Raw genomic sequence first — 27898 nt, 5'->3', positions numbered from 1 at the left:
TAAGATACCTGAGTGGAAATGTGAAGAGATTGGCATGGACTTCATTGTGAGATTACCCCGCACATTTGCTGGGTATGACTCTATATGGGTGATTGTGGACAGGCTAACTAAAGTAGCCCACTTTATTCCAGTGAAGACCACGTATTCAGGAGCCAAGCTAGCAGAATTGTACATGGCACAGATTGTATGCTTACATGGTGTGCCAAAGAAGATTGTGTCAGACCGGGGATCGCAGTTTACTTCTCGGTATTGGAAGAAGTTGCACGAGTCCTTGGATTGAATTTTAGTTCGGCCTACCATCCCCAAACTGATGGGTAGTCCGAGAGAACCAACCAAGTACTAGAAGATATGTTAAGAGCTTGTGCTCTTAAACATGGTGGTAGTTGGGATAAGAGTTTACCATATGCGGAGTTCTCTTACAATAATAGCTACCAGGCCAGTTTGAAGATGTCCCCGTTTTAGGCTTTGTATGGCAGAAAGTGCAGGACTCCACTGTATTGGGATCAAACTGGTGAAAGGCAATTCTTTGGACCAGAGATTATACAAGAGGCAGAGGAACAAGTCCATCAAATTAGGGAGAATTTGAGAACTGCGCAGTCAAGGCAGAATAGCTATGCTGATACCCGGAGAAGACTGGTAGAGTTTAAGGAGGGTGATCATGTCTATTTGAAGGTGTCACCACTCAAGGGTATGCGAAGATTTAAAGTCAAAGGAAAGTTGTCCCCTCGCTTTAATGAACCCTTCTTGATCTTAAAGCGAGTGGGAGAAGTTGCATATCAACTGGAACTACCTGATCATCTTGCGGATGTACATGATGTCTTCCATGTATCACAATTGAAGAAGTGTCTCAGGGTACCCCAAGAGCAGCTACCAATGGAGGACCTTAGTGTTCAAAATGATCTGACTTATGCAGAATATCCTATCAAGATTCTCGATACACTGACTCGAGTCACAAGAAGTAAAGTGATTAAAATGTGCAAAGTGCAATGGATTCATCATGGATAGGATGAGGCTACATGGGAAAGAGAAGAATAGCTACGAATAGATTTTCCCCATCTTTTCCCTAGTCCTTCCTAAATCTCGAGGACAAGATTCTTGTTAAGGGGGTAGGATTTGTAATACCCAAATATGTAAACAATAAAAATAGAGTTGATCTCAATGTTTGGTGACCATTACCTATCATCACATGTGACTGATCATGTTTAAAAATGAGTAAAACTTTACTAAGACACAAATAAACCATTGCATCATATTGGAGTTTTGTTTGTGCATTTAATACAATAATAATAAAATGAATAAAAATATAATAATGATGATGAGGTGAAGAATTAAAGGAAAAAGGGGAGAAAAGAAAGGAGAGTATATAATATAAAGAAAAAATTTATTTTCAGAATTGGTACTTCTTAATTCCACAAAAATAATAGAGAATAAATTTGGCACAAGTTTGAATTCAAATTGAACTTAGAAATAGAGAAAAGAAAATAAAAGATAAAAACATAAGAATAAAAAGCTACATGGGCCGACTGACTCCACTTCTGGCCCAGCACACCGCGTAGCCCAACACCAGAAGCCTGGCGCCGACACCATGGGCCCATGTGTCAGCTTCGTCCCCCTCGCGTGGATGCCGTTTCGCTGTCACGCTGGCCCCACTGGCCAGCCACCCCTCCCTCGCGCTCGCGCCTTTAGCTGATGATCCTGGCCCGCATGTCAGCTATTTGGGCGCCATTGCACGCTCGCTGTCACGCGGGGCCCATGCACCAGCCTCAAGACCCGCTCGCCTCCATCACGCCATCTCGCACGCATGGCGGGGCGCCGCTGCGGCAAAAATCACGGAATCCGGCCCCGGCCGCTGAAGCGCTGACCACGTACGCGCCCATATAGTGCCATGACCCCCGGGCACGCATAGTTCTCCCATCATTCTTGCCCTCACGACCGCCACTAACCCCACTGCAAACTACCGTCGTGTCCACCCGGGAAGAAGCCACCGTCGGTGAATCTCATCACCGCGCGTTATCTGTCCTCGGCGTTGGGCCGGGAAGATCGCCTTCGTCTGGGAAAGTCGTCTGTGCCCTCAATTCGAGTCGAACCCCACCAGAACGCGTGTAATTGCTCGTCGGACTTCGGTTTCCGCCGTGCGCCGTGGGGAGCTAGGTGAAAGGGAATTAGGCTTACACCTATTTCCTAATTGATTTTGGTGGTTGAATTGCCCAACACAAATAATTGAACTAACTACTTTTCTCTAGTCTATAAGTTCTACAGGTGCCAAAGGTTCACAATAAGCCAATAAAAAGACCAAGAAAAGGGTTCAAACAAGAGAGCAAAAGACAACCCGGAAGGCACCCTGGTCTGGCACACCGGACAGTGCCCGGTGCACCAGGGAACTCGACGCCCAACTCTTCACCTTCGGGAATTTTCAGAGGAGCTCCGCTATAATTCACCGGACTGTCCGGTGCCCCAAAGGAGAGCAACTCTGAACTCGCCAGCTTCGGGAATCCGCTCCTCTATAATTCACTGGACAGTGTCCGGTGCACACCAGACTGTCCGGTGTGACAGCAGAGCAACGGCTACTTCGCGCGCAATGGTCGACTGCAACACATTAAATGCGCGCCTGCGCGCGCAGAGGAGCAGAGCACGCGCGGGTGGCACACCGGATAGCCTATAGGGCTTGTCCGGTGCACCACCGGACAGCCAGGCGGGCCCACAAGTCAGAGCTCCAACGGTCGGAACCCAACAACCAGGTGACGTGGCTGGCGCACCAGACAGTGTCCGGTGGCGCACCGGACTGTCCGGTGCGCCCGTCGACAGCAGCCTCCACCAACGGTCAAGTTTGGTGGTTGGGGCTATAAATACCCAACCACCCTCACATTCAAGTCATCCAAGTTTTCCATCTTCCAACTACTTACAAGAGCTCTAGCATTCAATTCTAGACACAACCAAAGAGATCAATCCTCTCCCAAGTCCGAAATTACTCCAAATCAAATAGTGACTAGAGAGAGCGACACTTGTGTTCATTTGAGCTCTTGCGCTTGGATTGCTTCTTTTCTTTCTCATTCTTTCTTGTGATCAAAACTCAATTGTAACCGAGGCAAGAGACACCAATTGTGTGGTGGTCCTTGCGCGGAAGTTTGGTTCCCGTTTGATTGAGAAGAGAAGCTCACTCGGTCCGAGGGACCGTTTGAGAGAGGGAAAGGGTTGAAAGAGACCCGGTCTTTGTGACCACCTCAACGGGGAGTAGGTTTGCGAGAACCGAACCTCGGTAAAACAAATCCTTGTGTCTCACTTCTTATTCGCTTACGATTTGTTTTTGCGCCCTCTCTCGGACTCGAATTTATTTCTAACGCTAACCCAGCTTGTAGTTGTGATTAAGTTTGTAAATTTCAGATTCGCCCTATTCACCCCCCTCTAGGCGACTTTCAATTGGTATCAGAGCCCGGTGCTTCATTAGAGCCTAACCGCTCGAAGTGATGTCGGGAGATCACGCCAAGAAGGAGATGGTGACCGGCGAGAAGCCCGCTACAAGCCACGGGAAAGCTCCATCGGGAGAGTCCCGCAACAAGGGGAAGGAAAAGGAATCCCCTTCACACAAGTCGCGTCGGAGCGGTGACAAGAAGAAGAAGATGAGGAAATTGGTCTACTACGAGACCGACTCCTCGTCGCCATCCACCTCCGGCTCCGACACGCCGTCCGTAACTTCTAAGTGCCATGAGCGCAAGAAGTTTAGTAAGATCCCCCTACGCTATCCTCGCATTCCTAAACATACGCCTTTACTTTCCGTCCCATTAGGCAAACCACCAACGTTTGATGGTGAAGATTATGCTAGGTGGAGTGATATGATGCGATATCACCTAACCTCACTCCACAAAAGTATATGGGATGTTGTTGAATTTGGTGTACAGGTACCATCCGTAGGGGATGAAGATTATGATGAGGACGAAGTGGCCCAAATCGAGCACTTCAACTCCCAAGCCACCACCATACTCCTCGCCTCTCTAAGTCGAGAGGAGTATAACAAGGTGCAAGGATTGAAGAGCGCCAAGGAGATTTGGGACGTACTCAAAACGGCGCACGAATGAGACGAAATAACCAAGATCACCAAGCAGGAGGCGATCGAGGGGGGCTCGGTCGCTTCCGACTTCGCCAAGGGGAGGAGCCACAAGAAATGTACAACCTGCTCAAAACCTTGGTGAACCAAGTGCGCAACCTCGGGAGCAAAAAATGGGATGACCACGAAGTGGTTAAGGTTATTCTTAGATCACTTGTTTTCCTTAACCCTACTCAAGTTCAATTAATTCGTGGTAATCCTAGATATACACTAATGACCCCCGAGGAAGTGATAGGAAATTTTGTGAGCTTTGAATTGATGATCAAAGGCTCAAAGAAAATTAACGAGCTAGATGGCCCCTCCACGCCCGAAGCACAACCGGTCGCATTCAAGGCAACGGAGGAGAAGAAGGAGGAGTCTACATCAAGTAGACAAATCGACGCCTCAAAGCTCGACAATGAGGAGATGGCGCTCATCATCAAGAGCTTCCGCCAAATCCTCAAGCAAAGGAGGGGGAAGGACTACAAATCCCGCTCCAAGAAAGTTTGCTACAAATGTGGTAAGCCCAGTCATTTTATTACAAAATGTCCTTTATCTAGTGATAGTGACAGGGGCGACGACAAGAAGGGGAGAAGAAAGGAGAAGAAGAGATACTACAATAAGAAGGGCGGCGATGCCCATGTCTGCCGGGAATGGGACTCCGACGAGAGCTCCTCCGACTCCTCCTCCGACGAGGACGCCGCAAACATCGCCGTCACCAAGGGACTCCTCTTCCCCAACGTCGGGCACAAGTGCCTCATGGCAAAAGACGGCAAAAAGAAGAAGGTTAAATCCAAATCCTCCACTAAATATGAGTCCTCTAGTGATGATAATGCTAGTGATGAGGAAGATAATTTGCGTACCCTCTTTGCCAACCTCAACATGCAACAAAAGGAAAAATTAAATGAATTAATTAGTGCTATTCATGAGAAGGATGACCTTTTGGATTCCCAAGAGGACTTCCTAATTAAGGAAAACAAAAAGCATGTTAAGGTTAAAAATGCTTATGCTCTAGAAGTAGAAAAATGTGAGAAATTATCTAGTGAGCTAAGCACTTGCCATGACATTATCACCAACCTTAGAAATGAAAATGCTAGTTTAAATGCTAAGGTTGATTCAAATGTTTGTGATGCTTCAATTCCCAATCTTAGAAATGATAATATTGATTTGCTTGCTAAGATTGAAGAATTGAATATCTCTCTTGCTAGCCTTAGAGATGAAAATGAAAAATTAATTGCTAAGGCTAAAGATTTTGATGTTTGCAATGTTACTATTTCTAACCTTAGAAGTGAAAATGATATATTACATGCTAAGGTTGTAGAATTAAAATCTTGTAAACCCTCTACATCTACCATTGAGCATACTTCCATTTGTACTAGATGTAGAGACATTAACGTTGATGTTATTCATGATCATATGGCTTTAATTAAACAACAAAATGATCATATAGCCAAATTAGATGCTAAAATTGCCGAGCATGACTTAGAAAATGAAAATTTTAAATTTGCTAGAAGCATGCTTTATAGTGGGAGACGCCCTGGCATCAAGGATGGCATTGGCTTCCAAAAGGGAGACAATGTCAAACTTAATGCCCCTCCTAAAAGATTGTCTAATTTTGTAAAGGGCAAGGCTCCCATGCCTCAGGATAACGAGGGTTACATTTTGTACCCTGTTGGTTATCCCGAGAGCAAAATTAGGAGAGTTCATTCTAGGAAGTCTCACTCTGGCCCTAATCATGCTTTTATGTATAAGGGTGAGACATCTAGCTCTAAGCAATCAACCCGTGCTAAATTGCCTAAGACGAAAACTCCTAGTGCATCAAATGATCATGACATTTCATTTAAAACTTTTGATGCATCTTATGTTTTGACTAACAAATCCGGCAAGGTAGTTGCAAGTTTGTTGGGGGCAAACACAAGGGATCAAAAACTTGTGTTTGGGTACCCAAAGTTCTTGTATCTAATGTTAAAGGACCCAAAACAGTTTGGGTACCTAAAACAAAGAACTAAACTTGTTTTGTAGGTTTATGCATCCGGGGCTCAAGTTGGATAATCGACAGTGGGTGCACAAACCATATGACAGGGGAGAATAAGATGTTCTCCTCCTATGAGAAAAGCCAAGATCCCCATCGAGCTATCACATTCGGGGATGGAAACCAAGGTTTGGTCAAAGGTTTGGGTAAAATTGCTATTTCACCTGACCATTCCATTTCCAATGTTTTTCTTGTAGATTCTTTAGACTACAATTTGCTTTCCGTTTCGCAATTATGTCAAATGGGCTACAATTGTCTTTTCACAGGTATAGGTGTTACTGTCTTTAGAAGGAGTGATGATTCAATAGCATTTAAGGGAGTGTTAGAGGGTCAGCTATACTTAGAAGATTTTGATAGAGCTGAACTCGACACTTGCTTAATTGCTAAGACTAACATGGGTTGGCTCTGGCATCGCCGAGTAGCACATGTTGGAATGAAGAATCTTCACAAACTTCTAAAGGGAGAACACATATTGGGACTAACAAATGTTCATTTTGAGAAAGACAATATTTGTAGCGCATGTCAGGCAGGGAAGCAAGTTGGTGTTCATCATCCACATAAGAACATCATGATGACTGACAGGCCACTCGAGCTCCTACACATGGACCTATTCGGCCCGATAGCTTACATAAGCATCGGCGGGAGTAAGTACTGTCTAGTTATTGTGGATGATTATTCTCGCTTCACTTGGGTATTCTTTTTGCAGGAAAAATCTCATACCCAAGAGACCTTAAAGGGATTCTTGAGACGGGCTCAAAATGAGTTCGGCTTAAGGATCAAGAAAATTAGAAGCGACAACGGGATAGAGTTCAAGAACTCTCAAATTGAAGGCTTTCTTGAGGAGGAGGGCATCAAGCATGAGTTCTCTTCTCCCTACACGCCACAACAAAATGGTGTAGTGGAGAGGAAGAATAGAACTCTATTGGACATGGCAAGAACCATGCTTGATGAGTACAAGACTTCAGATCGGTTTTGGGCCGAGGCGGTCAACACCGCCTGCTACGCCATCAACCGGTTGTATCTACATCGAATCCTCAAGAAGACATCATACGAACTCCTAACCGGTAAAAAGCCCAATATTTCATATTTTAGAGTCTTTGGTAGCAAATGCTTTATTCTTGTTAAAAGAGGTAGAAAATCTAAATTTGCTCCTAAGACTGTAGAAGGCTTTTTACTAGGATATGACTCAAACACAAGGGCATATAGAGTCTTTAACAAGTCTTCAGGACTAGTTGAAGTTTCTTGTGATGTTGTGTTTGATGAGACTAACGGCTCTCAAGTAGAGCAAGTTGATCTTGATGAGATAGGTGATGAAGAGGCTCCGTGCATCGCGCTAAGGAACATATCCATTGGAGATGTGTGTCCTAAGGAATCCGAAGAGCCTCTAAATGCACAAGATCAACCATCCTCCTCCACGCAAGCATCTCCACCAACTCAAAATGAGGATGAGGCTCAAGTTGATGAAGGAGAAGATCAAAAAGATGAGCCACCTCAAGATGACGGCAATGATCAAGGGGGAGATGCAAATGATCAAGACAAGGAGGATGAAGAACCAAGGCCGCCACACCCAAGAGTCCACCAAGCAATCCAACGAGATCACCCCGTCGACACCATCCTCGGCGACATTCATAAGGGGGTAACCACTAGATCTCGTGTTGCACATTTTTGTGAGCATTACTCTTTTTGTTTCCTCTATTGAGCCACACAAGGTAGAGGAAGCACTACAAGATTCGGATTGGGTGGTGGCGATGCAAGAGGAGCTCAACAACTTCACTAGGAATGAGGTATGGCATTTGGTTCCATGTCCTAATCAAAATGTTGTAGGAACCAAGTGGGTCTTCCGCAACAAGCAAGACGAGCATGGTGTGGTGACAAGGAACAAAGCCCGACTTATGGCTAAGGGATATTCACAAGTCGAAGGTTTGGATTTCGGTGAAACCTATGCACCCGTAGCTAGGCTTGAGTCAATTCGTATATTACTTGCCTATGCTACTTACCATGGCTTTAAGCTTTACCAAATGGACGTGAAAAGTGCCTTCCTCAATGGACCAATCAAGGAGGAGGTCTATGTTGAGCAACCTCCCGGCTTTGAAGATAGTGAGTACCCTAACCATGTTTACAAACTCTCTAAGGCGCTTTATGGGCTCAAGCAAGCCCCAAGAGCATGGTATGCATGCCTAAGGTCCTGTTTGTTTCCTTTCATTTTGAGGAATTGGAATCTTACTAATGGAATAGGCTATTTTTTTAGAATGTGACATTCCACCACTTTCCAAAGTTATCATATTAGCCTATCTCAAATTCATGAGGTGAGAAATGGAAATTGATTCTATAGATTTACATACTATTTTTCCGATGCACAACTTATAGCACACTCTTCTACTTGCTTCGATATAACATAAATGTAGTATATAACTATCTCTCTCATATGATTTAGGATAATATTCAAATATATTACATATATAAATATATGAACTTAATTAGTTTTGTCTAAATTACAATTATTAAAATGGAATTCAATTCCAACGAAACAAACGGGGCCTAAGAGATTTTCTTATCACTAATGGCTTCAAAGTCGGAAAGGCCGATCCTACCTTATTTACTAAAACTCTTGACAATGATTTGTTTGTATGCCAAATTTATGTTGATGATATTATATTTGGGTCTACTAATGAATCAACATGTGAGGAATTTAGTAGGATCATGACACAGAAATTTGAGATGTCTATGATGGGGGAGTTGAAGTACTTCTTAGGATTTCAAGTGAAGCAACTCCAAGAGGGCACCTTCATTAGCCAAACAAAGTACATTCAAGACATTCTAACCAAGTTTGAGATGAAGGATGCCAAGCCCATCAAGACACCCATGGGAACCAATGGGCATCTCGACCTCGACACGGGAGGTAAATCCGTCGATCAAAAGGTATACCGGTCGATGATAGGCTCTTTACTCTATCTATGTGCATCTCGACCGGACATTATGCTTTCGGTATGCATGTGTGCAAGATTCCAAGCCGACCCTAAGGAAGCTCACCTTACGGTCGTAAAACGAATCTTGAGATATTTAGTTCATACTCCTAAGTTTGGGCTTTGGTACCCTCGGGGATCCACATTTGATTTAATTGGTTATTCGGATGCCGATTGGGTGGGGTGTAAGATTAATAGAAAGAGCACATCGGGGACTTGCCAGTTCTTGGGAAGATCCTTGGTGTCTTGGGCTTCAAAGAAGCAAAATTCCGTAGCTCTTTCTACCGCCGAAGCCGAGTATATTGCCGCAGGCCATTGTTGCGCGCAATTACTTTGGATGAGGCAACCCCTTAGGGACTATGGTTACAAATTAACCAAAGTTCCTCTTCTATGTGATAATGAGAGTGCAATCCGCATGGCGGATAATCCCGTTGAGCATAGCCGCACTAAACACATAGCCATTCGGTATCATTTCTTAAGGGGTCACCAACAAAAGGGAGATATCGAGATTGCATATATTAACACTAAGGAACAATTAGCCGATATCTTTACCAAGCCACTAGATGAACAAACTTTTAACAAACTTAGGCATGAGCTAAATATTCTTGATTCTAGGAATTTCTTTTGATGTTTTGCACACATAGCTCATTAATATACCTTTGATCATGTATCTTTTATATGCTATGACTAATGTGTTTTCAAGTGAATTTCAAACCAAGTCATAGGTATATTGAAGGGAATTGGAGTCTTCGGCGAAGACAAAGGCTTCCACTCCACTCCATCGACTCATCCTTCGCCGTCGCTCCAATCAATTCTCCAACTTTGGTATAATCTTCACTCATATTTTGTTTGCCAAAGGGGGAGAAAGTAGTTTTCAAAGGGCTTATATTTCACTCAAGTATCCGTTTTTGGCGATTTATGCCAAAGGGGGAGAGAGCATGAGCCCAAAGCAAAAGGACCGCACCACCACCAATTTCAAAAATTTTAGTCTTTCAATTTGGTTTTAAAGAAGTATTTTCAAACTGGTATCTTATTTGTGATATAATTTCAAATTGGTATACCCTCTTCAAAATTAATATCAAAACCCTCTTGAACACTAAGAGGAGGATTTCATTAAGGGGGGGTTTTGTTTAAGTCAAAGGAAAAGCATTTGAAACAGGGGAGAAAATTTAAAATCTTGAAAATGCTTCTCAAAATCTTACTCATTTACCTTTGACTGTTTGCAAAAGGACTTTGAAAAGAATTTACAAAAGAATTTGCAAAAACAAAACATGTGGTGCAAGCGTGGTCCAAAATATGTAAAATAAAGAAACATTCCATGCATATCTTATGATATATATATTGGCTCAATTCTAAGTAACCTTTGCACTTACAATTATGCAAACTAGTTCAATTATGCACTTCTATATTTGCTTTGGTTTGTGTTGGCATCAATCACCAAAAAGGGGGAGATTGAAAGGGAATTAGGCTTACACCTATTTCCTAATTGATTTTGGTGGTTGAATTGCCCAACACAAATAATTGGACTAACTAGTTTGCTCTAGTCTATAAGTTCTACAGGTGCCAAAGGTTCACAATAAGCCAATAAAAAGACCAAGAAAAGGGTTCAAACAAGAGAGCAAAAGACAACCCGGAAGGCACATTGGTCTGGCGCACCGGACTGTCCGGTGTGCCACCGGACAGTGTCCGGTGCACCAGGGAACTCGACGCCCAACTCTTCACCTTCGGGAATTTTTAGAGGAGCTCCGCTATAATTCACCGGACTGTCCGGTGCACCACCGGACAGTGTTCGGTGCCCGAAGGGAGAGCAACTCTGAACTCGCCAGCTTCGGGAATCCGCTCCGCTATAATTCACCGGACTGTCTGGTGAGTCACCGGACAGTGTCCGGTGTGACAGCGGAGCAACGACTACTTCGCGCGCAACGGTCAACTGCAACGCATTAAATGCGCGCCTGCACGCGCAGAGGAGCAGAGCACGCGCGGATGGCACACCGGACAGCCTACAGGGCCTGTCCGGTGCACCACCGGACAGCCAGGCGGGCCCACAAGTCAGAGCTCCAACGGTCAGAACCCAACGGCCAGGTGACGTGGCTGGTGCACCGGACAGTGTCCGGTGGCGCACCGGACTGTCCGGTGCGCCCGTCGACAGCAGCCTCCACCAACGGTCAAGTTTGGTGGTTGGGGCTATAAATACCCCAACCACCCCCACATTCAAGTCATCCAAGTTTTCCATCTTCCAACTACTTACAAGAGCTCTAGCATTCAATTCTAGACACAACCAAAGAGATCAATCCTCTCCCAAGTCCGAAATTACTCCAAATCAAATAGTGACTAGAGAGAGCGACACTTGTGTTCATTTGAGCTCTTGCGCTTGGATTGATTCTTTTCTTTCATATTTTTTCTTGTCATCAGAACTCAATTGTAACCGAGGCAAGAGACACCAATTGTGTGGTGGTCCTTGCGGGGAAGTTTGGTTCCCGTTTGATTGAGAAGAGAAGCTCACTCGGTCCGAAGGACCGTTTGAGAGAGGGAAAGGGTTGAAAGAGACCCTGTCTTTGTGACCACCTCAACGGGGAGTAGGTTTGCGAGAACCGAACCTCGGTAAAACAAATCCTTGTGTCTCACTTCTTATTCGCTTACGATTTGTTTTTGCGCCCTCTCTCGGACTCGAATTTATTTCTAACGCTAACCCGGCTTGTAGTTGTGATTAAGTTTGTAAATTTCAGATTCGCCCTATTCACCCCCCCTCTAGGCGACTTTCACTAGGTTTGCCTCTTCAAATCGTGGTGAGTAGCGTCCTACGCAATGCCCTACGGTTATCGCTTCGTACTTCTGCGATCGGAGTAGACTTTAGGGGCGGCAATCGCTGGTGACGCATGCTCCGGCAATGGTGCCGTCGTCACTGATCTGTGCGCCGCCGGAGTTTGAGCAGTGTCTGGTGCGGGGCGGATTGACCGCCGGATCAGTTCTAGACGGCTTAGATTAGAAATTGCAATACCCCTTCACCGCGTTTGAGTTGTACTGTTGATCGCGGATCGGGCGGTTGTAAGCAATTATTAGTTTATAATAGCGCTGGTCAGATCCTAGACGTGGATCCCCGATCCAACGGTGGTTGGGGAAGCGGGAGCGGGACCTCGGCCGATCTAATCTGGGCGCCTCGTTTCAGATCGGACAGCTGTAATCGGCCGATACCCATTCGGCTGTTACATTTGTATAAGAAACCCTAGGTTTTCTCGGTTTCAACCCGCAGTCCAACCACGGTGCAGTATGAGTCTAGGGTTTACTTACGCCAAGCCCCCTACTGTCTCTGGTAATTGGCGCCCAGTCCAAGGTGTTATAAAATCAGATATTATTAAATAGAAATGGATTTTTAATATGAAAATATTGGCTATAATTTGTTTAATTCATATAAAATGCATACTTAGTCCAAATTAACCCATTCCAATTTCTATAATTTTATAATATTATTGTTTATCCATTAGTGTCACTGTTTTGCCATGAAAGACACATTTAATTTTATCTCTCACTTAACCTTGTATTAAATACGTAAAACATTTGGAAATTCAGATCTTAAAATCTATAACTTCAAAATTTATGATTCATGTTTCTAGGATCTTATTTTAATGTGTAGATTATTATTGTGTATTTTATTTACATGTTGGGTGTGATGTTAATTTTGCTATACTATGTATGTATTGTGTTGATGCGAGTATACGAGCAAGCTACTGTGGATCCTGAGGTCCAGCAGATAGAAGTTGCTGAGTAGGAGCTCATTGAAGGCAAGTTGTGCCCTTGATCACTTATTTTTACCCAGCCATGTTTCTTATTAATCATAATGATCTGCATAGGTTAGTTTTGATGGGATCCAATAGGTTACCCCAGTTTTGGCTATCTTTATACCTTGTTTTGCCACTGAATATTTTTGGGTAGTGCTTGCTATTGCTTATTTTGGTTCTGGGTATGGAGATACATTATTCATGATTACACTTTCATTCTCTGTTTATTGTTACTGTTCATGTTAAGATTATTATGTTAAGGGGAACATGGAGCGAACACTAGGGAAAACAGTGCTACCACAAGGGTAGTATGGGATGCCCTTGGCTGATTAACTAGGAAAGCTAGTAGATGACTACCTTACCCGATAGGGGCAAGGGCAGTAGGGGAGTGGTTAGTGTAGGGAGGTCCTTGGGTTGATTTTGCTGCGATGGCGGTCAGGCGAGGGATCCCTGCCTCGCCTCCTCGGTAGAGGTGTATGGGATTGGCCGTCTCTTGGCAGATGGGTAACATGACTTGTGGGTAAAGATGTGCAACCTCTGCAGAGTGTAAAACCGGTCATGAGCAGCTCGGACCCTCACATGATTAATCTATGGAATTAAAACTCAATTTATCATTATTCATCGCATTGGGATTATTTTATTATTACTTTTACTTATTATTACTAAGGTTTGGTATTTACTTATACTTAGTAATTGCTAATAAAATTTTGACCAACTTATAAAAGCAATGCTCAGCTTCAACCTTTATTTTGTTGATCAGCCTTACACTTCACATGAACTCCCACCTTTGGGCGAGTTCATGCACATTATTCCCCACAACTTGTTGAGCTATTAATGTATGTGAGCTCACTCTTGCTGTCTCACACCCCCCCACAAGAGAAGAACAAATGGTCGAAGAGGAGCCACCTAACACTGAGGCATTCGACTTGATCTTGGTGGCGTCTCCCAGTCAACTTTGTGGCGCCAGGGAATAATATTTAGTTCGCTTTATTTTATCATTTATTTTTGTAAGACTTCCGCTATGTAATAAGTATATTTATGATAATTATGACATTTATCTCTATGCACTCTGTTATTATATGTGTTGTCTTCTCTGGCGCATATATGAGATGCACCCGGCTTTGTTCCTTAAATCCCGGTGTGACAATACTCTCCTACAATTAGTAATATAACTTAAACCAATCAAGAAATAAAAAAGCAGGCCACATAATAATGATGCTTTTGATAGAATTAGTAGGATCAATAAGTACCTTTGTCAGTGCCACTTTTCTTTTTCTTCCCTTTTCTCTTTTCGTGGGATATGGTTGATCATTTATTATTCAGTATATATTGTGATGGCAAAAACAAAATATCTTTTATGTTAAAGACTTTAAGGGCATGCTTGCATGATATACCTATAGATTCGAACTTTCTGCACAAACAACTAATTGTCATATCTGCAGTGTAAAATCAAACTAATGCTCCAAGAGAAGATTGCATCTGTGTAACCATGTATGTCAATATTGACCCCTCGTCGTGCAACAATGGGCCGGTTAATAAAAATTGATCCTTAAATTCTGTCTCAAACTCTAAAAATATTATCCTTGTATATGATTCGGTCGCAGTCTTCAACATAGGTAATTTGGGCTATAAGTAGCCAGAATCTTTTGTCGTGAATGAAAATATGCATTCACCTCATTTGCACGAAGACTAGCAAATACCTTCTCACATTCTACGAGGAGCTCCGAAAGACCCAATTTCCTATGAAATCTTTTATTGAAAACTTTATTCATCCCTCAACGCATTTAGGTTTGACATCCATACATTATCCTCAAGATCGTACTCCCTCAACAAGTCATGCCTCTTTTTATTGAAGTAAATCTTTGATCTTTCTTCATATAGACAACTCTTAAAATCAGGCATAAACTTTCGATGATGCTTCTGAATAACATGCCCAAGATGTTTAGCAACAGTGAGTTAAATATGCCATAAAAAAGGCGATGACTAGTGTTAAGGAATACATAATCTAGCAAGTGTCTTGTCGTGCTCTTTCTATTGGTGAATCCGATCCCGCCAGCATAGTTATTGTACATGTCATAAGCGGTGTCCTCTGAATCAAAAGCCATTCTAACTTTAGGAACAACTGATGTACGACTGATATTATTATTCACCTGTTGTATATGGGTTCAGAAAACATAATCTAACAATCTCATACATGACCGAACAACCTCAATAAAAAATAATATATGTTCACAGAAATACATCCTTACTCGTGTTGCTTGACTCCTTGTAACACCCAAAATTCTATTTTTGGGATTTATAAACGTTTCTTCAAAAGATTGAGTTAAAATGGCTTTCAATAATAAATTACTTTCTCTATAAAGTACATTTTTCTAAATTAAGTCAATAGTAATGTAAAAAATTAGGTAGTTCAAAATTTAGATTCAAATCCTGAAACTAAAGTTTAAGTTGAAAGCAATAACTAGAAGAAAGATTTTCATTCTATTCATTATTTCCTTTGTAACCTTTAACACTTTTTAAAAGTATTTTAAGTAAAAGAATCCCTGGTAAAGATTATATATTTCCCCTATATAAGTAAGGTAATGGACATTCTTTTCTTTATGGTTGTTAACTTCAAATTTGATCACATACTCAAAAGTAACATTTTCCTAAAATGAAACAAAATGTGTGTATGGCATATTATGAGCCCTTCACTACAGTAAACGGAACAACGTCCGACGGCCAAAACCGTCGGACATAAGGATTAAACCGTCGGAAATAGGTTATCTCCGACGGCAAAGCCTTATCTCCGACGGCTTTAAGCCGTCGGCGATAATTCGTCGGAAATAGTGCAATGTCCGACGGCTGCCGTCGGACATAAGCTATCTCCGACGGCTGCGTGTGCCCGTCGGAGATAACAAATCCCAACCGTTTTACCGGTCGGTATGTGGGCCCCACAGGATTAAGTCCGACGGCCCGTAGCTAGGCCGTCGGACATAAGCATCCCTTATGTCCGACGGTATTTAATGCCGTCGGACATAACACAGGGTTATGTCCGACGGCTACCACTAGGCCGTCGGACATAACAAATTACAGAATTTACACAAAATTCTGTTTTTTAAAAAATCTGACATTTACAAAACAAAAACAGATTCATGCACATATACACATTCACATTCACAATCACAAATATACACATTCTAATAAGTATTCACAATCACAAATATTCTCACATAAATATTAACATTCACAAATTTAACATCAACATATAGGTTCGACGGTTGTTGCAAACTGAAATTGTGTCTCACAAACAAGTGTTGCAAAGTGTTTCATAAATAAACATCATGACACATCAATCATATCCATCGTCTGGATGGTTCGAGTAGCCACCTCCTCCGGCTGGACTCTGCGTGGTGAAAAGGTTGTTGACCCACGAATGTGTTGTGTCGTCTTGCCCAGACTCATCTCCAGGTGCGGCAACTGAAGCGGGTGGTGTCTGAAATCCCTATAACACAAGCACATGAAATAGTAAACACTCAGTTGTTCATTTAAACACATAAGACATCTATGAACATGTCACACACGCATATGTGTACATACCATAGGGAATTGTGACGGAGGCAGAGGCGGAGGTGGAGGCGCCAACATTGGCATTGGCAGTGCAAAGTCCGGAGGCGGCATCCCATATGTCGGCATCGGGACGCCCGCTTGTTGGGCTAGTTGCTACAAATTATATACAAGTCATTGTTGAACAAACAAGATACACATCAAGTGTTTTGCAAAATAAGCTACAAAATGTTACTTCAACTTACCGAGAGAAGAGCTTGATTTTGGGCCTGGAGGCTTGCATAATACTCGTCCCTCTTCTTCTGGTACTCGGCTTGTTGTCTCTGGTATTCAGATTGTTGCCTCTGGTACTCCAATTGTTCCCTCAAGACTGATTGATGGTACTCTGCCTGTTGACGCAACACTGCAAGCTCTATCTCATGGGCTGCTGATCGTGAACGGGACGACTGTGAAGACGACGATGTGGATTGTCGTCCACGGCGTCTCAGCTCTCTGGAATCAATCGTAGAATCAAAAATACCCAACCTACAAGAGTGAACCATGCACTTAGTATAGTAACTCATGGCTCAGTTGAATCGCAAGCATATGATGACAATTTTGAAAACCAAATCAAATAATCTCACCGTCCATGGGCTTGTCCTCCTACGCTAGCATATGCTGCCTGAGGGTCGATTGGCTGGCTCCTCCAATCGTACTCCTCCCCATGGCGTTGAACCATCTCCTGCCCATACGAAGCCTGGAGGCAAACAATATCAAATATAAGTGCATAACCCCTATGCCCTTGCAAACAATATCAACACACATAATAGAGTATCAAAAACTCACTAGACGGTCGGTGGCCGTCTGAGTGCATAACACATCAGGATTCTGAGGATCAGAACCCCTATGCCCTTGCATATACACCTCCACATCCGTGGGCGTACGGCCGGATTTGACTTCCTGTACATAAAAGTTATAATGACACATTTCTATGTGATTCAAAGTTACGACAAACTGTGACTTACCATTCGCTTAGCCAAGCGCACATGACCATCACCGCCGTAGTTGTGGAACGACTCAGTCCCACGGTTTCCCCTGTTCCTTTCGGAAATGGCACGAAACTAAGGGGAAGCCCACCATCTGCACAATGCCCGATAACCGTCTGATCGGGTGGCCATCCACGGCACCGACACCTACATGAAATTTTTTAAATAAAGCAAGCAAATACATGGCTTTGTGCGATATGAGAGGCAACAACCTGTTTACCTCTAGGTATTGCTCCTCCGTCAAGTAAATTGATGACCACTCGGCCTTTGTATTTGGCATCGGTCGATCATCATCATTTGCTCTGTACCATGCCTTTATAGCCTGAATTCCTGCATAGTACATTGCATCTGCAACGACATCGTTCGCGTTAAACTCAAACACGTAACGAGCGTTCATATCATATGATCCATCGTCCGGCAACTTGTACCGTTTCTGCAAAAACCATAGTGTTATCATAAAAGCAAACATATATGGAATAACTAAAATAGTATAAACAAGTCATACCCAGAATGCATCCCAAACTAGTGCCTGTGTGTTGCCAAACGTTCTACAGACACCATAGCGATAATGCTCCCAAGTGGTGGCGGGGACAGACTCGCCAGTAGGCAAAGTCACAACACCAGGCCAGTGCAGACAAACAAGATTACCAAGAACCATGTTCACCTGCCTGTAGTGTCCTGTGCTTGTGAACGAGTCGTCGATCCAAGTCCTGCAAACAGAAATCAATGTAGAAATTAAAACATAACTTTCAATAACATTTAAGCAAAGATATGTCACTCACTTTCCACTAGGCTTTATCACAACCCGAGATTCGGGTGGAAGCTCTGGAGGTGGTCCAACAAAATGCAGCTTCCTCGTTCTCTTAACTCGAGAAGTTCCAGACCCAGCTGCAGAATCTCCACCAGCCCCAGAATCCCCACCAGCGTCATCTCCAGCATCATCTCCAACATTATCTCCACCATCATCTTCAACATCATCTCTTGCATGATCCTCTACCACTGGTTCCTCAATTTCAGCATCCTATGAAACAAATAACTTACATCATACAATATTAAGTAACTCAAATAATGTAATTTAACAACTAACTTATATCTTGTGGAGGCAAATGTTCTGCCAGCGCTCTCCGTCTGCTCATGGTAGAACCTGTGCCCTGAAAAACTGAATCCTCACCCCTCGAGCTGCTCCTCGAGCTACTCCTCGACCCAAGCAAACTATGAGCTAAAGACTTCATTTTCTTTGACATCCTATTTTAACAAAAACAAGTTAGTACATAAATCGACAATAAAATAATAAAATATGCAATAAAATCATGATCCATACTCGTCAATCGTAATCGTAATCAAAATCAGGATCTAGTTGCTTTCGTCGATTTAATGGACGCCAAGTAGCTTTCTTCTTTCTCGTCACTCGTTTTCTTTTTGGAGGAACCTCTACATCATTTTGATCGCCTAATAAAGATTCTTCCAACATTTCAGTTTGTACATTAAACGTGCTTGTAAGTTCTTCGTCTTGGAAAATCTCAGCAGCCCCCACTTCCTGCTCGATTTGACTTTCAACATAACCAGCATCACCAGGAGCATATAGTCGTTCACGCGGATTAACTTTGTACACTACCCTCCAATCAACCAAACCGTTTTTCTTAGATGGATATGTCATATAATACACCTGCTCGCATTGGTGGGCAAGGATTATAGTGTCGTGGCCTTTTAATCTATCGTTGTGTTTGACTTCCACCATGCCATATTGATTTTCTCGCGTTGTGTTTGACTTCCACCATGCAAGTGCTGATAATGCTTTCACCCATATTTCGTTCCTGGTGCATGACATCAATGTTATGCATTAGAATCAAGGCTTTCATATAAGGGAGTTCCCATAGACCACATTTGTGAGTCCAATTATGCTCGGTTCCATAACCTTTAAAACGATTTCCATGTTCGTTTAGTTTCAAATCATTAAGTCTCGCGAGAATCTCTGGACCACTTAGACGCTTGGGTGGTCCCCTCGTCACAATCGTGTCCTTTTTAAAAGCGTTCCTATCGAACCTGAACGGGTGATCCTCTGGCAAAAAACATCTATGGCAATCGAAGTAACATATCTTTCCACCAAACTTTAGTCGAAAGCATAAAGTGTCTTCAACGCATATAGGACATGTCAAAATCCCATGACAACTCCATCCAGCAAAGATACCATAAGCCATAAAATCATGAATAGACCATAAAAACGCGGCTCTCAGGTTGAACTTCTGTTTCTTGTAACAATCGTATGCCTCGACTCCTTCCCACAAAATTTTCAATTCTTCAATCAGGGGTCTCATCATCACATCGATCTTTGTTCCAGGATGATCCGGACCAGGTATTATAAGACACAAGAAAATAAATTCATATTTCATGCAAAGAGCTGGTGGAAGGTTGTATGGAACAGCAAAGACGGGCCAACATGAGTACGACGTTGCAGTTAGATTGAATGGTGAGAAACCATCTGTTGCCAAACCGAAGCGGACATTCCGCACTTCATCAGCAAAGCTGGAATCAAAAGCATCTAGTGCCTTCCATGCATCTGTATCAGCTGGGTGCACCATGACATTTGGATTCTCATGTACCCCTTCTTTGTGCCACCTCATGTGTCTGGCTGTATTCTTGGAGATAAACAAACGTTTCAACCGAGGTATGAGAGGCATGTAACGAAGCTGCTTACGTGCAATCTTCGTAGTCACGGTCAAACCATCGTCGTTTTCAACCTCAACGAATCTACGCTCACCACATACAGTACACTTCTTCTCACCTGCGGTCTCCTTCCAGAAAAGCATACAATTATTTTCACAGACATCGATTTTTTCGTAGTCCATACCGAGGCCAGATAACAGCTTTTTAGACTGATACATGTCCTTTGGCATCTTGTGATTCTCCGGAAGTACATCACTGATCAAGTTCAAAAGTTCCTTGTAACAGTTATTTGAGAATGCAAACTTAGACTTAATAGCCATAAGTCGAGTCACAAATACAAGGACGGTCACTTTTGTGTGCTCATGCAACGGCTCTTCGGCAGCTTTAAGGAGCTCGAAGAACTTCTGAACCTCAGGTGTAGCTGGATCCTCAAACTCGGTGGGTTGACCGGGGTTCTCCGAATCGACGGTTAGAAACTCATGGCGTACATCGTCAAGCATCTCTTCCATCCTATCGTAGTCCTCCTCTTCATGTGACTGAACTTCCGATACAATACGAGGAGGTGGGTCCTCACCGTGGTGCACCCACACCTCATAGCCTGGCATATAACCGTTCTTGCAAATATGTATCGACATAGTCCTCCTGTCAAGGAAATTAATGTTCCGACACTTGCTACAAGGGCACCTAACATCGGTTCCAGTCTCTGACCGAGCAAAAGCATGGTCGAGAAAAGCATCAGTCTTGGCCACCCACTCACTTGATAGAGCACCTCTTTTCTTCCAACCTTCATACATCCATCGACGATTCTCCTCCATACTAGATACGAGACGTTAACTTAATTAGATAAGTAATGCACGGGCCATCCGTTTTTACGAAGAAATCACGCCCCTACATCTGTAGGAAAGGATAGGTCCTAAACCCACCCAGGAGTGACCGACGAGGCCGTGTTTATGACAAGACATGTGGTCGTGCGAAATTTCGGCAGCATAACCCCGTTGTTCTCCAATCGCACGCCTAAAAATGGTGCAATTGGAGAACAGAGAGGTTATGCTGCCGAAACTAAGCAGGAGCACATGCTTTTGTCATAAACACGGACTCTGTCGGTCACCCCGAGGCTGTCCAATAAAGGGACAATTCCGGCCCAACATACCTCACATGCGTCGCTTGTAAGGTGTGTTGGGCCGAAACGGGTGACGCCTAGGTTTCGTTTGTTCACACTACGATACACTATGATTAACTATAATCATCGTGCATTATTAAATAATTAAACTAATAAACCACAATACAATATTACATACGAAATAACATTGTTATAGATGACAAATCATATAAAATGGCATTATTTCCGAGGGCATAATAATTACCCTCGGAAATTAAAAATTTAAATTATCTAAAGTACCACTAAATAAACTAAAACAAGCTACTTTAATTACGTAATCAAATTTTGGTCGTCGGACATAACAAACTAAACAATCAAATGCATTCATACATACAATTCTAATCAAATACATTAATACAAGCATACAATTCTAATCAAATAAATTAATACAAGCATACAATTTTAATAAACAAAATTGCTAATTAAGTATACTCACTTAGCGAGCGTGGGGAGCCGGCCGGCGACGGGCGCACGGGGCCGTTGGCCGGAGCACGGGGCGGCGGCCGGAGCACGGGGCGGCGGAGACCGGCGAACGGGGCGGCGGCGGCCGGAGCACGGGGCGGAGCTCGGGGCGGTGGCCGGAGCACGGGCCGGACCACGGGGCGGCGGCGGCGGGAGCACGGGCGCGGCGGGCGTGGCGGCGACCGAGCGCGAGCGGCGGCTATGGTGGCGGCGACCGAGGCTGTGCGGGACGGCGGCGGCGGCAGAGAGAAACGGCGCGCGGTGAAATGAAAGCCGCGCGGGTCCGATCCGCGCGTTAAAAAGCCTTATCTCCGACGGCTAGGTACGGGGCCGTCGGAGATAACCTTATCTTCGACGGCTCGGTACGAGGCCGTCGGAGATAAGCGCTATTTCCGACAGCCGGTTGTGGCCGTCGGACATAACCTTATCTCCGACGGCTAGGTACGAGGCCGTCGGAGATAAGGAGGCCGTCGGAAATGCTTTGTTTTACTGTAGTGCTTGCCTAAACAAAGGAATAAAATAATTAATAGAAATATATATATATATATAATTTGCATTCATGCCGAGATTTTGGATTGTTGCATTTGAACATAAATTTGGAGTTTGGATTTTTATGTGAATTTAAAAAAACTGATAACAGAACAAATAGAAAAAACAAAACGAAACCAACTTACCTAATCTAGCCACTTAGATTCATGGCACAGTCCCTTTCCCACCCCACGTGACGCATGCCCACATGGTCCACCTATCGGCCCAACTCAGACCCCGCCGCAGAGGCGCATTCGTGAAAAGTCATAACCCCAGTGTCCTCTATCCTGTGTTGCCGCCATGTGGGCCTGTCTGTCCAGCGTCGTCCTCATCCCTTCTCTGATACAACAAACTCCCAACAAACTCGTGTCCATGCCGTCCTTATCTCCTCTACCATGAATCTCTGATGTAGATATAAACGGCCCCAGGCATCGCATACCCCCCCCCCACACCTCCTTCATTCGTCGCTAGGCAGCCTCGCCAGCCCTGGACGCGGCAGTCCTCACTAGGAAGCTAGTTTCCGCCACCGGTGCCACCGTCGCAGGGAGGAAGAGCGGAGAACGCCGCTGCGCGTGTTGCATTGTCAAAAGGGATCTCGGCAACAAGCCTAGGAGTGTCGCCCGAGCTCTCCGCGTGCGTTCAAAGCTTCACCGGGGTGGAGTTGATGCTAGGGGACCTCAAAATTGCTCAACGGAGCAATTCCTCCGCCGTGTGCCACCTCATGTCGTGAGTCGTGCAACCACCACCGCAGTTTCGGGTAAGGATCCCTGCACCCGATTCAGATCATGATCCTCTCCGCTTCATACGGGCTTATCCGCGACTGTGTTAGGGCATCAGCGCGCGGGAGCATCAACTCCGGCGATGGCAAAGGAAACAAGGGGACTCTCTTTTCTGGAAAAGCATTCTGGAAGTAAAAGAGGTGTTTTACAAAAACTGCAAAAGAATCATTGGAGATGGTAAATCAACCAGTTTTTGGAATGATTGTTGGTGTGGGAATACTCCTCTCTCGGTAAGATTTAAAAGACTTCATGATTTATCTCTTAATAAAGAGATAAGTGTAGAAAAGGTGATAAGTACGAATTCTGAATCCTTAACCTTTAGAAGGAGGCTAGTGGGAGCTGGGGCTGACAATCTCAAGGAGATGATATCCTCATATGAGGACATCTGTCTTAATGATTCAAGAGATAATGTTATTTGGTTACTAGATAAAAAAGGATTTTCGGTCAAATCCCTTTACCTTAATTGTCGAAACAATTTGGGTCGGGTGCCTTATATGTTCATCTGGAACGCTAAAATCCCCCAAAGGATAAAAGTTTTCCTTTGGCTTCTTTTGAGAGACAGGATTCTATCCAAGGCAAATCTTAGCAAAAGGAATTGGCAAGGAAACATCAATTGCACTTGGTGTGATTGCCTAGAAACTACGCAACACATCTTCTTTGACTGTCAGATAGCGAAGTTTACATGGAGAGTGGTGCAGATGGTGCTACATCCCATTTGTATTCCCATGAATCCCAGTGAGATGTTTAGCCACTGGCTCCATCTATTCAATAAACGAGACATGAATTTGTTGACAGTGGGATGTAGTGCAGTTCTTTGGACTCTTTGGAAAATAAGAAACGAAGCTTGTTTTGATGATAAAAGAATAGTTAATACGTTAGACATCTTTATATTGTGTTGTTTTTGGATGAACTCATGGATTTTATTACAGAAAAAATCGGCAAGAAGGATGCTGGAGGAAAGAAGCAATCAGATCAGGAAAATGGCTAGTGAGTTCTTCAGTCGAGCTTGGGGATGGTCTCCAGTTGACAGGAGGCTGACGCAGTGATCGGTTGAGCGGGGGATCTTTTTTGGCGATGATGCTTCTTTCTGTTCTTGAACCTAGAGACTCTTTTGGCTATTATATCAGGATGTCGGTCTGTAATAATGTCTTGGTTAAACCCCCTTTCTTGTCTTAGTCGTCTTGGTTTGGCAATAGATTTTGGGTCAGGTCTGATAATAGATGTTGCTGGATTAGTTGCTGAGCTTTTGTTGCCAATTGCTTGTTTTGGCTAAGACATTTCTGGTGTGTGTCTGTATGTGTTTCCTGTTTCTTAATGAAATAGGGGGGAAACCCCTTTTCGTCAAAAAACTCCGGCGATGGCGCCGCCACCTTGTTGGTGCGCGATGCCGCTCTGCTCGACTGTGGGATGAGGGTCTTCGGACCGTTGATTCCATCATGGGCAGTGTAGATTAGAAGGATGAATAACCCTTCGGTTAATTAAATCATGATCGATGATCCAAGGGCTCAGATGTGATCAACGTGTGATCGTATTACGAGCCGTGGATCCCTGATCCGGTGGCCCGTGTTGAATACCAGTTCATAACGTTAAGGGGCTTTTAATCTGGACTGTTGGTCTACAGATCTATGGTCCATGGTGCATGCAACCGATGTGGTTGTGGCGTTCTTGCGTAAGAAACCCTCAGAGTTTTATAAAACCAACCCGCGATCCTTCTTTGCTGAAACTGCTCACAAGCAAGTCCCTAAAATTCACAAGTAAGTCATTGGTACTCGACTTTAATATGAAATTAATATTAAAATAGCCTTAAAACTTATAAAATCCATATTTTCTTCATATTAACTCTGATTTAGTCCGTTCAAGTTGCGTTATCTTTGTAGTAATGTCATCTACCCCTTAGTAAACCTTATTTTACTATTTAACATGTCCTCAAAATTAAATATTGATTTGCCCCATGTTTACTAGATTAGCTTTTCTAAAACAAAGCTAAATTGTTCCATCTATAATTTGATTAAAATATAATCCTTAATCAAGTTATAACTTAGATTAAAGTTGAATTAGCTATTTCCTTAATATCTTTTCTCATATGATTTACATTCATCAACATATAATATAGTTATTATTATTTAATCACGAAAATCTTCCGAAATTCATATCGTAACTCCGAATTTATTGTTTCTTGAACCCACGATGGCCTCGAAAGCGTGGAAGAAAGGCCTCCACCTTCGCAGGGGAAGCCCGCTGTCCTCGTGCCGTGGTAGCGGCGGTGGATGTAGGCAAGCCGGTGACGACGAGTAGAGTCAGGGGGTGCGAGCAGTGGACGAGCGGAACGGGTGGGTGCAGATAGATTGAACTGGGACTAGGAGAATTGGCACGCCTTGTTATATAGAGCTTAGCTAGCCATTGTCAGTTGCCATGCACGCGAATAGATAGAGACCGATAGATACTAGCATCGATCTAGACACGGGGACATGCATATGCTAGCTCCACGAGCCCTATGCATGCATGAGTATTGAGTAGTATAGTCTCTTTCGGACCCGGGAGTGAAACTTAAAAAGTTATACATGGATTCATTAGTCTAATTAAGTTTAACGGGCCAAAGCCCAAATAAAACACCATGCACGATACGTAACAGAACGGAAATCTTGTCGCACGATGCCATTCTTCAAGTAGGCAATTGTAGTGATGAAATAAATAATTATTCAAATATCAATTTTTTTTATTACGAACAAATAGGATATAGAATCCTCTATGCAAATTTGTATTCACGTTTTTAGCATTTAGCTTATAAAGATTTATAAAAGGTAAGACTTAATTTTATCATATATCTTATCAAATATAGATATAAAATTCATATACAAAGTCAGATACAAATACGAATATTTTTCACCTTTTTCATTGCAGGGAGCAAATAACACATCAAATAATTTATACAACATTTTATTCTTGTTTGTGATCATGTTCTTGATAGCATAAGAAAAAATCAACAACAAATTTCATATGGATCTTTTAAAATATTAAATTGTCCTAATAATTTAGATATCCACATTCATCCCTATACAATCATGATATGCTCTGCACGCTCGCAATGTCATCCTTTTCTATGCCTATGCGTTGCCCCACCGATGTTGTGTCGATGCTAGCAACTGACTTGCACTTGTGCATGTCCAAATGCGTCCAGGCGCAACAGCATGATTACGGTCGCGCCACTGTGCACGCACACCGCCTACCATCTCCAGATGGGACATCTAATACGACAGGAAAAGCAGATTGGGCCTCGGGCACAAATTTCCGTCTCGCCCGACGCTGGGCTCGCCCTCGGGCGCAATCTCCATCTCGCCCGATGCTGAGCTCGTCCTCGGGTGCCATCTCTGCCTCGCCCGAGCTTGGCCTCGGCTACCTTCTCTCTGCGAATCCCGCAAGCAACCACTCCGCCAACTGTGGCATAAGTCAGGGAAAGCTCGACAGTCGCCTCGGGAAAACTTTCGACTCGCCCGAGCAAGGCTCCAGGGGCGAAGCTATATTGAGTTTAGGGGGTGCAGATGCACCCCATTAAAAATATAAAACTAGTTATGATGATCAATTTTTCACCTTATACGCCTACTGCTCCATCCCCTTACGTGGCCCGCCGGCCACTTACTGCCTCCGGTCATTTTGATGGAACCCCTTGGTGTGCAATAGTCTAGCAACGCTCGCGGTCCCGCTCCCTACCTCTCCGGTGAGGCCGCCGTGCCCTGCCAAACCGTTGGCCACCCTGTGCTAGAAAGTGCGGAAGAATGTGGGGGTGTTGCAGCGGTATGAAAAATAGTTTGCATTTTCCAATGGGAGACTGAGGTGGAAGACGAGGGCACCGACTAGGGATGGGAATCGAATTCCCCGTCGGGTTTTAATGTGTCCCTGTCTTCGCGACAATTGTTTTTCCCACAAAGATCTCCACGAATATTTGTAGGGGACATTTCTTTCCCCGCAAGGATAAATCCCTGTTGGGATCCTCGTCCCCGCTTACATTATAATTAAAATATATTTCATATGTTATTAATCCAAAGCATTGTCACTTATACATGTTGTCAAATATAAATTCATTATGTATATATTAAAATAAACACATTTATATATGAGTGATCTTTGACAAGGTAGTTATTTATTTTTATTATTAACTATTACATAAAAACATCATCACGTGTAAGTTTAACGGGTCCCATCACCTAAGGACTAATATGGAAAATCCATTTTTCCGAGGGATTTCAATTTTCCTAGGGAAAATGAACTAATTTTCCTTATGAAAATGGAAATCCCTTGAAAAATGAGGTTCTCAAACTAGCCCTAATGGAAGAATTCTCCGCGGAGAATCGGGAATCGGGTCACATTGATCTTTCCATACTGCATATTTCTGCTAAAATTTATATAACACTAGGTGTATGTGAATGGAATAAAGTGAAGTGTAAGGCTATCTCCAACAGTTTACCTATATTCATATCTATATTCAAACTCCAATCTGCAAATAGTATAAAACATTATTTTGCGTGACTATATGGATGAAATGTTAGATATGGTCTAATGCGTCGATAGATGTTATGAATTTGTCAGATTTTTCGTAGTGGTTAAAGTGTAGCCTGTTAAACAAGTATTTGGATGTGTGATCACGATGTAATACTGTCGGGGACCATAATTAGGGGTACCCCCAAGACTCCTAAATCTCAGCTGGTAACCCCCATCAGCACAAAGCTGCAAAGGCCTGATGGGCACGATTCTGGTCAAGGCACCGTCCACTCAAGAGACACGATCTCGCCACGCCCGAGCCCAGCCTCGGGCAAAGGCAGCCGACCCAGGAGGATTCACGACTCGCCCGAGGGTCCCCTCAAGCAACGGACGCACCTTCGACTCGC

At 43.5% G+C, this 27898-nt stretch overlaps 1 protein-coding gene and 1 long non-coding RNA gene across 2 annotated transcripts in view; both read right to left on the bottom strand.

Annotated features, from left to right (window-relative positions):
• LOC109943299 (uncharacterized) overlaps positions 1-26177 on the bottom strand; it is a 39056-nt gene extending 12879 nt beyond the window's left edge. Inside the window, exons 1-2 of the mRNA XM_035960286.1 lie at positions 26164-26177; positions 25208-25253 (exon numbers count right to left, since the gene is read on the bottom strand). Of these exons, the coding sequence (XP_035816179.1) occupies positions 25208-25253; positions 26164-26177 (60 nt within the window). The remainder of the gene's footprint in view (positions 1-25207; positions 25254-26163) is intronic.
• LOC118472209 (uncharacterized) lies at positions 16040-16472 on the bottom strand. The gene is made up of 2 exons (XR_004850216.1): positions 16432-16472; positions 16040-16336 (listed from the first exon to the last, which is right to left on the bottom strand). It is a non-coding gene; the product is annotated as an uncharacterized lncRNA (long non-coding RNA).
• Positions 26178-27898: the final 1721 nt, after the last annotated feature.

Source organism: Zea mays, chromosome 6, assembly GCF_902167145.1.
Source record: "Zea mays cultivar B73 chromosome 6, Zm-B73-REFERENCE-NAM-5.0, whole genome shotgun sequence".
Lineage (NCBI taxonomy): Eukaryota > Viridiplantae > Streptophyta > Magnoliopsida > Poales > Poaceae > Zea > Zea mays.
The sequence above is the reverse complement of the archived record's forward strand: the minus strand, read 5'-3'. Positions and strand labels throughout refer to the sequence as shown.